This window comes from Mus caroli, chromosome 13 (genome assembly GCF_900094665.2).
Source record: "Mus caroli chromosome 13, CAROLI_EIJ_v1.1, whole genome shotgun sequence".
Lineage (NCBI taxonomy): Eukaryota > Metazoa > Chordata > Mammalia > Rodentia > Muridae > Mus > Mus caroli.
This window is the reverse complement of record NC_034582.1, coordinates 50,814,256-50,824,856: the sequence shown is the minus strand read 5'-3', so window position 1 is coordinate 50,824,856 and position 10,601 is coordinate 50,814,256. Positions and strand designations below refer to the sequence as shown.

General features: G+C 50.6%; 1 protein-coding gene across 2 annotated transcripts; it reads left to right on the top strand.

Moving 5' to 3' along the window:
- Positions 1-456: 456 nt before the first annotated feature.
- Positions 457-9,277, top strand: F12 (coagulation factor XII). 2 transcript variants are annotated; one of them, XM_021180533.1, is made up of 14 exons: positions 457-544; positions 899-956; positions 4,700-4,799; positions 4,978-5,048; positions 5,376-5,486; positions 5,569-5,700; positions 5,822-5,926; positions 6,043-6,208; positions 6,304-6,476; positions 6,580-6,802; positions 6,969-7,105; positions 7,192-7,335; positions 8,744-8,892; positions 8,978-9,277. In XM_021180533.1, the coding sequence occupies exons 1-14, from the start codon at positions 488-490 to the stop codon at positions 9,143-9,145; spliced, it is 1,794 nt and encodes a 597-aa protein (XP_021036192.1). In that variant the 5' UTR covers positions 457-487; the 3' UTR covers positions 9,146-9,277. The 2 variants fall into 2 exon arrangements, with proteins under 2 accessions (XP_021036192.1, XP_021036193.1); XM_021180534.1 differs by lacking the exon at positions 6,043-6,208 and having other exon boundaries at positions 6,297-6,476.
- Positions 9,278-10,601: the final 1,324 nt, after the last annotated feature.

Genomic DNA, 10,601 nt, shown 5'->3' with positions numbered 1-10,601 from the left:
GGCTTGAACCTCAGAGTTCTGATGATCTGGGCAGAAACTCTAACTATGCAGCACCAAGTGTTTACCCATGGGTCTGAGCATCCGTAAAAGTAGTTTTTGGGGGGCATTGTTTTAGGGTGCTCAGAGTGTGGTAATTGGTCACACAGCAGAAGGAAGCTGCATGAAGGAAGGTCACATAAGCATTCTGTAAGAGTCTGAAAGCAGGTTTTGTTCCATCATTCTTACCTTACCCTCAACAGGACCTGGAACACCATCCTAGTAAAGTCAGGAAAGTGGAGGGCAGGAGCCTAGCTCTTCAGTACTCCCATCAGTGACTCCCTGCTCAAAACGGTTCTACAGTGCTGTTCTGCTGGGCTTTCCATGAAGGCCTTGCTCCTCAGACCCAGGAGCAAGCTTGACCAATCTCCACCTCTGAGGCTTCTGAGACCTTTGCCCGCATCTATTGATCCTCACTCCTGGGCAGGCAGCGGGGCCATCGGCAGACGCCATGACGGCTCTGTTGTTCCTGGGGTCTCTGCTGATGAGTCTGGATCTGACACTTTCGGTGAGGACTGTGGACACTGGGATTGAGCCAGAGTGACAGTGAGGGGTCCCTGTTCCAGATTTAGCCTCTGCCTGTCACCTGCTAGTTCAGGTGACTGAGAGACTTGTGGTGGTGGTGGTGGTGGTTGGGGGAAGGCACAGCCAGCCCAGAAGACCCAAACAAAGGAGGTAGCAGCCCATGCTGGTGGATGTGAGGACACAGGCTACTTTTGTGGGGGAGTCAATGAGAAGAGAAAGGAAGGCCACACGTTGTGAGGAAATCCTGTACTTTGGCGAGGTGGCAGGAGGTTGAGGCCTATAGGATCAAGGGAAGTCTGACATTGTGGGCAATGTTCCTGCCTTTTCTCTCCTGTAGGCTCCACCATGGAAAGACTCCAAGAAATTTAAGGACGGACTTGATGGGCCCACAGTGGGTAAGTGACCTGGACCCTTTTCCTAATCTACTCTGTGGGGATGACTGTGCTTTAGCCTGCGGGTCTCAGGCCTCTGGAGCAAGGAGGGATCCTGAGCCAAGCTGTTCCGTTGACATTTAAACCTGGGCGCCTACAGATCCAGATGTGTGCCTGGAGTGCCGGGCTTGGGCTGTCCTGGATGCCTGTGTTAAAGCCTGGCAGGTACTCTGTAGTGTTGGAGATGATGTCATCTGATGATGTCATCACACCTGCACACCGACAAGCGCTCGCCAGTTTCCCCATCTTCCTTCCTCCCTTTCCTTTCAACACTCCTGGAGAATGGCAGACATAACCGGTAGAGTTCAGAGCCTCAGTGGGCAATGGGAGCCAGAACAGAGCTTTAGACTCACCCAAGATCACAGACACCCCAAGTTGTCTCCAAACCCTAACTTTCTCACTTGTGAGTTTACTCTCTGCTTCATTTTCCCCTGTCTGAAAAGTTAGACGGGTTGCTGAGGAGAAAGGGTTCCTCATTGTTGTAGATGCTGCTGCCAGGAAACTGCCCTAACATGTTAGCTCTTAGGCTAGGGCATAGCTCACTGGCAGAGCACTTGCCCAACATGCACGCATGCACACCTGGGTTTGGTCTGCAGCACTGTGAGGGAAAAAAAAACCTTTTTTTTTTAATTTTAAAGAAAAAAATTCTTTCTTAAGCTGGAGAGATAACTCAGAGGTTAAGAGCACTGGCTGCTCTTCCAGAGGTCCTGAGTTCAATTCCCAACAACCACATGGTGGTTCACAACCATCTATCTGTACTGGGATCTGATGCCGTCTTCTGGTGTGTCTGAAGACAGCAACACATATAGTAAATAAATAAGTAAATAAATATTAAAAGAAAGAACAATTCTTTTTTAAAGATTTATTTATTTATTTTATGTATGAGTGTTCTATCTGCATGTACATCTGTATGCCAGAAGAGGGCATCAGATCTCATTCCAGATACCTGTGAGCCACCATGTGGTTGCTGGGAGTTGAACTCAGGTCCTCTGGAAGAGCCGACAGTAGCTCTCAAATGCTGAGCCATTTTTCCAGCCCAAGAAAAAAAATCTTAACTTTTAGTAAATTCGACTTAGGTGAAGGGTTCCACCCCCATCCTGCCCCAAACCCTGCTGTAGGACTTGTGAGTACAGAAATCTACCACGGTGAGCCTTGTCTGTGGGGTCAAGCTGAGGCTTGTAGTGTGATGTCTCTCACTGAAGCCCAACTCAGTGTGACCCTCTAGGCTTCTGTCCTAACTTCACTCTAAACCAATCAGCTGCTGTCCCTTTCAACCTGACCCACCATGGCCCCCTGTCTCCAAGTTCCCTCTCTTTTTATCACCCTGTTGCTAAATTGCCACTAAAAGGAGAAGTAGAAGAAGAAGAAGAAGAAGAAGAAGAAGAAGAAGAAGAAGAAGAAGAAGAAGAAAAAGAAAAAGAAAAAGAAAAAGAAAAAGAAAAAGAAAAAGAAAAAGAAAAAGAAAAAGAAAAAGAAAAAGACATTTGTTGAGCACCTACTGGGTCCCGGACTCAATGTCCCAAGCATTGCCACTAAGCTTCACGATGTTCCCCTGAAGTAGACAGCGATTTCTTAATTATTTTCTCTTTGAGATTATAATATAATTACATCACTGGGCAGTGGTGGCACATGCCTTTAATCCCAGCACTTGGGATGCAGAGGCAGGGAGATTTCTGAGTTCGAAGCCAGCCTGGTCTACAAAGTGAGTTCCAGGACAGCCAGGGCTATACAGAGAAACCCTGTCTCGAAAAACCAAAAAACCAAAAAACCAAAACAAAAACAAACCAAAAAAAACCCCATATATATATATATATGTAACCACATCATCCCCCTCCCTTCCTTCCCTCCAAACCCTCCCATATCCCCAATAATTATTTCTTATGATTAATTATACTCTTCTCAGCTACCATGAACATCAAGTTCACAAATTCCGTGATTCCGTTCACAAATTAGTTTCCGTGAGCCTCTGGCTATGACATTTTCACCAATCATTAACATGAAACCTTGTTACATCTGGATTCTGTTTAAAGACATTATCCAGGGCTGGTGAGATGGCTCAGTGGGTAAGAGCACCCGACTGTTCTTCCGAAGGTCCAGAGTTCAAATCCCAGCAACCACATGGTGGCTCACAACCATCCCTAACTCTTTAATTACATCTAAGCTAAGACATAGAAAACTCTGTCTTGGGCTGGTGAGATGGCTCAGTGGGTAAGAGCACCCGACTGTTCTTCCGAAGGTCCAGAGTTCAAATCCCAGCAACCACATGGTGGCTCACAACCATCCGTAACGAGATCTGGCACCCTCTTCTGGAGTGTCTGAAGACAGCTACAGTGTACTTACATATAATAAATAAATAAATCTTTAAAAAAAAAAAAAAGACATTATCCAGTGTGCATGTTGTTGATCCCTTAACACTAGTCTAATGGCCGATGCCACTATTACCGCCTGCCTGACAAGGTGTCCCTGACACGTTTTCTTCATAAGGCACATACAACTTCTTGTGTTCTTGCAAGTAGGCGCCTCAGGTAACACTTGGGCATACACACAGAACCACTCTGTCTCCCTGAGGTACTGAGGATCGAACCTAGAGCCTCGTGTATGCCAGGCAAATGCTTGGCCACTGAGCTAAAACTCTGGCCCTCTTTAAAAAGAAGTGTGTGTGTGTGCGCGCATTGTGTGTATGTGTGTGTGCAAGTGCATGTGTGTATGTGTGTGTATATATGTGTGTGTTTGTTTGTGTGTGTGTGTATATATGTGTGTGTTTGTTTGTATGTGTGTATGTGTGTGTATATATGTGTGTGTTTGTGTGTGTGTGTGTGTTTGTGTGCATGTGTGTGTGCAAGTACATGTGTGTGTATGTGTGTGTGTTCGAGCATCTTTCACTGACCCATTCAATTCCATAAAGATCATGAAGGCACTGTGAACGTTGGCAGTTTGTTTGGCTTTCTTTGGCCTTGTGCTGACTTGTTAGCAAACACTACACTACTGACCTATATCCTCAGCCTGAATCACAAGTATTGGGTTGGAGGGGGCTTACAAATAAATGTTTACAAAGCAGGCAGGGGCAGTGGCGGCGCATGCCTTTAATCCCAGCACTTGGGAGGCAGAGGCAGGTGAATTTCTGAGTTCGAGGCCAGCCTGGTCTACACAGTGAGTTCCAGGACAGCCAGGGCTACACAAAGAAACCCTGTCTTGGGGGTGGGGGTGGGGGAACAAACCAAAAAGCAAAACAAAACAAAGCAGGCAGGTTCACAAATATAAAGTCAGTGAGGATTGGCAGTTGCATTACTGTTGCCAGTTTACTAAAGCCAAAAGTGGCCAAGAGACCTAAGTGTTTGTTTGTTTGTTTGTTTGTTTGTTTTGGAGACAGGCTTTCTCTGTGTAATAGCCCTGGCTGTCCTGGAACTCATTCTGTAGATCAGGCTGGCCTTGAACTCACAGAGATCTGCCTGCCTCAGCCTCCCAAATTCTGGGATGAAAGGCATGTGACCTAAATCTTTAATGAGCTCAACTTTGTGACATGCACCTGGGTTTCAGACTTGCTCAGGGTCAGTTATCTATTCCAGCTGTCCGACTCTAGAGGCCTACTTTCTAAGCAGGATGCAGTCTTGAATGCATAGCTGACCCTTTTCCAAGTCAGGCACTGTGAGGCAGAGGGTGGGCAGCTGGGCCTCAGGGCAGGGCTCTGAGGTGTGGTGTTCCTACAGTTCTCACTGTGGATGGGAGGCTCTGCCATTTTCCCTTTCAGTACCACCGTCAGCTACACCACAAATGCATCCACAAAAGGCGGCCAGGCTCCCGGCCCTGGTAAGACATTTTCTAATAGGGGTTGGGGGAGGGGGCTGGATGAAATGGACTCTGTCTAGCTATCTAAGCATCGTGTTTGGTCAAAAGGTGTGTGTGTGTGTGTGTGTGTGTGTGTGTGTGAAGCAAGGCTAGCCTAGCCAGCCTCAGGCACTGCAGGGAAACCTCATCTATCCCCCAGGTGTGCTACCACCCCCAACTTTGATGAAGATCAGCAATGGGGATACTGCTTGGAGCCCAAGAAAGTGAAAGGTATGTATGGCATGCAGGCCCTGGGTGGCTCAAGGCTGTGCGTGTCCTGCTGCTCACTCCGTTCCCACCTACCTACTCACCCACTCAGCATCATCAGATGCCAAACACTTGGGATTCTGCCCCCCCCCCCTCCTTTCCCTTCTCTTACAGCATTCTTTCAAAAGTCAGAGGAAGAATTCTGGGGAAAGAGGCCACCATTGTCCAGATGAGCTTGAGGGTCTAGAAGCTTGGGGTATGGTTTGATGACAAGCAGGTGCAGGCAGGGTATTGGTCCCTACATATGTCCTTCTGACTCCGGGTGCTTCTCTCTTGTTATCTACCTCTCAGACCATTGCAGCAAACACAGCCCTTGCCACAAAGGAGGGACATGTGTCAACACCCCCAATGGCCCACACTGTCTCTGCCCTGAACACCTCACTGGGAAACATTGCCAGAAAGGTAAGAGGAACTGCCTCCCAGCAAGATGTCCCTGGAGCCCCGGAGCTTTGCCATGGTCCCATTGACTTCCTTGTGTCCCCAGAGAAATGCTTTGAGCCTCAGCTTCTCAAGTTCTTCCATGAGAATGAGCTATGGTTTAGAACGGGGCCAGGAGGTGTGGCCAGGTGCGAGTGCAAAGGTTCTGAGGCTCATTGCAAGCCGGTGGCCAGTCAGGGTAAGTGGGTGTGCAGGGACTGTGGGGAGGAGGGCAGAGAGTCAGGAAACCCTGGTAGAAGGCTGGGTGCAATGATGTACTCAGGGAAGGCTCAGTTTGCACCTCCCCCCTACCCCCCCAGCCTGCAGCATCAATCCGTGCCTTAATGGGGGCAGCTGCCTCCTCGTGGAGGACCACCCACTGTGCCATTGCCCTACCGGCTACACCGGATATTTTTGCGACTTGGGTGAGTACGACCCCGTGTGGAAAGGCTTGCGGAGGTGGATAGAGAGAATGGAAGTGAACCAGAGGGCACCAACAGACCCATCCGCTGACTGCAGGGAGCCAACTCTCTTTCTCTAGACCTTTGGGCGACCTGCTATGAAGGCAGGGGGCTCAGCTATCGGGGCCAGGCTGGAACTACGCAGTCGGGTGCGCCATGTCAGCGGTGGACCGTGGAGGCCACCTACCGGAACATGACTGAGAAGCAAGCGCTAAGCTGGGGCCTGGGCCACCACGCATTTTGCCGGTTCGCGAGAAGGGACCGGGCAGGGGAACTTGCTTCCTCTTAGGGTCCTCGAGGGCCTCCCCACGTTCTAACAGTGCTCCCTCTTGAGATTGCAGGAACCCAGATAATGACACACGTCCATGGTGCTTCGTCTGGAGTGGCGACAGGCTGAGCTGGGACTATTGCGGCCTGGAGCAGTGCCAGACGCCAACATTCGCACCTCTATTTGTCCCTGAGAGTCAGGAGGAGTCCCCGTCCCAGGCACCATCTCTGGCCTATGCACCAAATGGTTAGGCAGAGGAGGGGGTCCAGGCGCAGAGGACATGGGTCTCTCTTATTCCTGGCAGCCCGTGCCAGGTATCCATGGCCTCAGTCAGTCTCTCCTTCCACAGACTCGACCGATCATCAGACTTCTCTGTCCAAGACCAACACGGTGGGCTGCGGACAGAGGTTCCGCAAGGGACTGTCCTCGTTCATGCGCGTGGTGGGCGGACTAGTGGCTCTGCCTGGGTCGCACCCCTACATCGCTGCACTGTACTGGGGCAACAACTTCTGCGCGGGCAGTCTCATCGCCCCCTGCTGGGTGCTGACCGCGGCTCACTGCCTGCAGAATCGGCAAGCGCCACCCTCGGGGACCCCCTAGACCGCTCCTACCGTACCTGCATCCTACTCTTCCCCCGCCCGCCATTCTTGAGCTCCCTCGAGGGGTTGGAAACTAAGGCACCCCCAGAGCATTTGTTAGCCGGTCTGAGCCTGCTGTCTGTCCCCCACCCGACTGCAGGCCAGCGCCCGAGGAACTGACAGTGGTACTTGGTCAAGATCGCCACAACCAGAGCTGCGAGTGGTGCCAGACTCTGGCTGTGCGCTCCTACCGCCTTCACGAGGGCTTCTCCTCCATCACCTACCAGCACGACTTGGGTGGGGTGGCCCTACAGGGATAGGGAGAAAGGATGACGGAGGGTTGGGGCCCTATGTCGCCATCTAACCTCTCCCTCTCGGGGTAGCTCTGCTGCGCCTGCAGGAGAGCAAAACCAACAGTTGCGCGATCCTGTCACCTCACGTTCAGCCGGTGTGTCTACCCAGCGGCGCGGCCCCACCCTCTGAGACAGTGCTCTGCGAGGTGGCCGGCTGGGGTCACCAGTTCGAGGGTAGGCACAACTGTTGGGCGCTGGTTGGAGACTTTTGGTTATCTAGGCGCGCAGTTGGTGCGCCCCGATGAATCTGGGGGACACGGTTCACTGACATGACAGTTGTAAAGAACACACAGGGCCCTTGTCTCTCTGTAGCGACTTTCCCAGATTCTAGAATTCTCATCGAGATTCCCGAGTCCTTGAGGTTTGTTCTAGTTTGCCTTCTATTGTGGCGATAAACACCATGACCAAATCCAGCTTAGGCAGGAAAGATTTTATTTGGCTTCCGAGGTTGCAGGGTTTCTTGCTGTCCACCACTGAGGAAGCCACAACAGGGAGTGGAGGCAGGAACTGAGGCAGGAAACGGGAAGGGACACTCCTTGCTCCCTTTCTCTTCATGCTTGTTCAGCTTTCTTTTTTAAAAATTCATTTATTTTTATTTTATGTGCATGTGAGTCTGCCTACAAGCATATGTGTGCACCATATTTACATCTGGTACAGGGGAAGCCAGATCTGTAGTACAGGTTGAAAACCATTGTGTGGGGGCTGAAAACGGAACCAAGGCCCTCTGCAAGAGCAGCAAGAGCTCTTAACCTCTGAGCCAGTCCCCAACACCTTGCGGCTTGCTTACTTTGCTTTGCTTTTCTCTTTTCCTCTTCCTCTTCCTCCTCCTCCTCTTCTTCTTTCTCCTCCTCTTTCTCCTCCTCTTCCTCTTGTTTTGTTTTTGTTTTTTGTTTTGAAGGCAGGGTTTCTCTGGGTAGTCCTAGCTGTCCGGGAGCTGTCCAGGAGCTGTCCAGCCCTGTAGACCAGGCTGCCTTCAACCTTAAGCACTCCATCTGCCTTTGCCTCCCAAGTGCTGGGATTAAAGGCTTGCACCTTTCTGGCTCAGTTTCTATCTTACACAACCCAGGTCCACCTGTTCAGGGCGGCATCACTCACAGTGGGCGGGGCCCTTTCACATCAACCATTAATCAAGAAAATGCCCCAAAGATATTGCCCTAGGCCAATCTGGAGGCATCTCCTCGGGTGAGGTTCCTCCCCCCCCCCATGACTCTTGAGTGTGTCAAATTGACAGATAGTAACCCAGCACAAGGATTACAGGGAGACTTGAACTGTCTTGTGCTCCTTTTGGGCTCCAAATTATAAAGGCTTAACCAGGACTTTGTCCCTACGCTGGAGCAATGGAGACAATGGAGAGAACTATTCTGGGAGCCAGGTTCTGAGCCACTGTGTGGGAGAGGATAGGAAGGGCTTCCTGTGTTTTAAGCCCTGCTCTTCTCTGGGCTTCAGTGCCCTTGCCATGAAATACTTATTGGCAGGTCCCTATCACTCAGGCTTGCTGTGAGGGAGCAAAGCGGAGTAGGTGGGGAATTGTCTGGTAGCCTGGCCCACGCAGCAAGCTCAGGTCCTCCCCTCTGATTTGCAGGGGCTGAAGAATACTCCACCTTCCTGCAGGAGGCACAGGTTCCCTTTATCGCCCTGGATCACTGCTCCAACTCTAACGTGCACGGAGATGCCATTCTCCCTGGGATGCTTTGCGCTGGCTTCTTGGAGGGAGGCACCGACGCCTGCCAGGTCAGCCCTGGGGTCCTGGTAGGTACCTTGGTCCCTGCTCGTCAAGCATAGGGCAAGAACCACGTGCTACCTGTTCCCCACCCAGGGTGACTCCGGGGGCCCTCTGGTGTGTGAGGAAGGAACTGCAAAACATCAGCTCACTCTGCGCGGAGTCATCAGCTGGGGCTCGGGCTGTGGTGACCGCAACAAGCCCGGAGTCTACACAGACGTGGCCAACTACCTGGCTTGGATCCAGAAGCATATTGCTTCATAACTAACCAGGCTTTGTCCTTCCCTCCTTGTGTGCTCCTGGGATGGGACGATGAATGAGGCATGCTCGGTCACAGTGAAGCTAGTGCCCCGACACTGGGGGCACAGAAACTCAATAAAGTGCTTTGAAAATGTTCCTCAGAATTCTGTCTTGAAACGTCAAGTGGGAGCACAGGTAAGCCAACTCCCTCGTTGCCTGGACAAGGCAACTAGCCAGATCTCAGCATAAGAGGCGTCCGACCACCATATTTTCTCATCCTTACTTTGGGCCAACCCCTGTGCAAGGAGGCCCTGTAGATTGCTCGCCAGAACTCCCCCATTCTATGTTTATACAGTAACAGGTTCTTAGCCTGGACTATATACTTTTGGGTCACCTGGGTGAGCTTTTGACATCCATGTTCAAGTCCACCTGAGGTCAATTAACTGGACTCTAGGGAGAAGGCAGTCTTGGTATATTTTTAAAATGCTACAGGTGATTCCTTATGCAATAGAGGTTGAGGACTGTAGTTAAGAGTGCTTCAGGCAGGAATCGTGGTACGGAGAGTAGTTGCTGAGCATGTGTGAGACGCCCTGGGTTAGATCCCAGCACCACCATTAAAAGAAGGGGGAGGGGGGTGTGTTGGGTTGTGTGGGTTTTTTGTTTGTTTGTTTGTTTGTTTGTTTTGAACTTTAAGCCTGGCATGGTGGTGCATGTTTGTGTCAAGGAAAATCTGAGGCTGCATCCGATGCCTCTAAGTACAATCTGGGGTAGGAGCCAGCTAGACAGAGCCTGTGGGGACACCGTGACTCCAAAGCGAGGTTTGTGGTTCCCTTGCAGGAGAGGAGCCTGGTTGTCTAGATGAGTACATTTCTTGCTTTTAAAAATGTCCTTCTTTTTATTGATTTATTGAGACATCTGTGGTCCCAATACCGAGATTATAGGCCTATACCATCACCCAGTTTATGTGGTGCAGGGGGATCAATCCCAAAACTTTGTTCTTGGTCTAGTCAGGCCCTCTGTTAACTGCACTGTACTGACTGTGCTACACTCCCCGTCCTTACACCCATCTTTCCACAGCATCTTACTGCATAGCTTTCGTCTGGCCTGTGACTTGCTAGGTAGCCTTGAACTTGTACAGATCCCCTTGCTTCATGAGTGACGGGTTTAAGTATAAGCCACCATGTCTGGCTTTTTTTTTAATTATGAAAAAAAAACGTGGTTTGTGTTATGGGTGAGTGTGTCACAGTGCAGTGTGAAGGTCAGAGGACAACTTTGTGGAGCCAGTTCTCTCCTTCTGCCTTTACGGGGGCTCCGGTGATAAAACTCAGGCTACCAGGCTTATAAGACAATGCGCCCTTACCGTCTGAGCTTTTTTTTTTTTTTTTTGAGACAGGGTTTCTCTGTGTAGCCCTGGCTGTCCTGGAACTCACTTTGTAGACCAGGCTGGCCTTGAACTCAGAAATCCGCCTGCCTCTGCCTC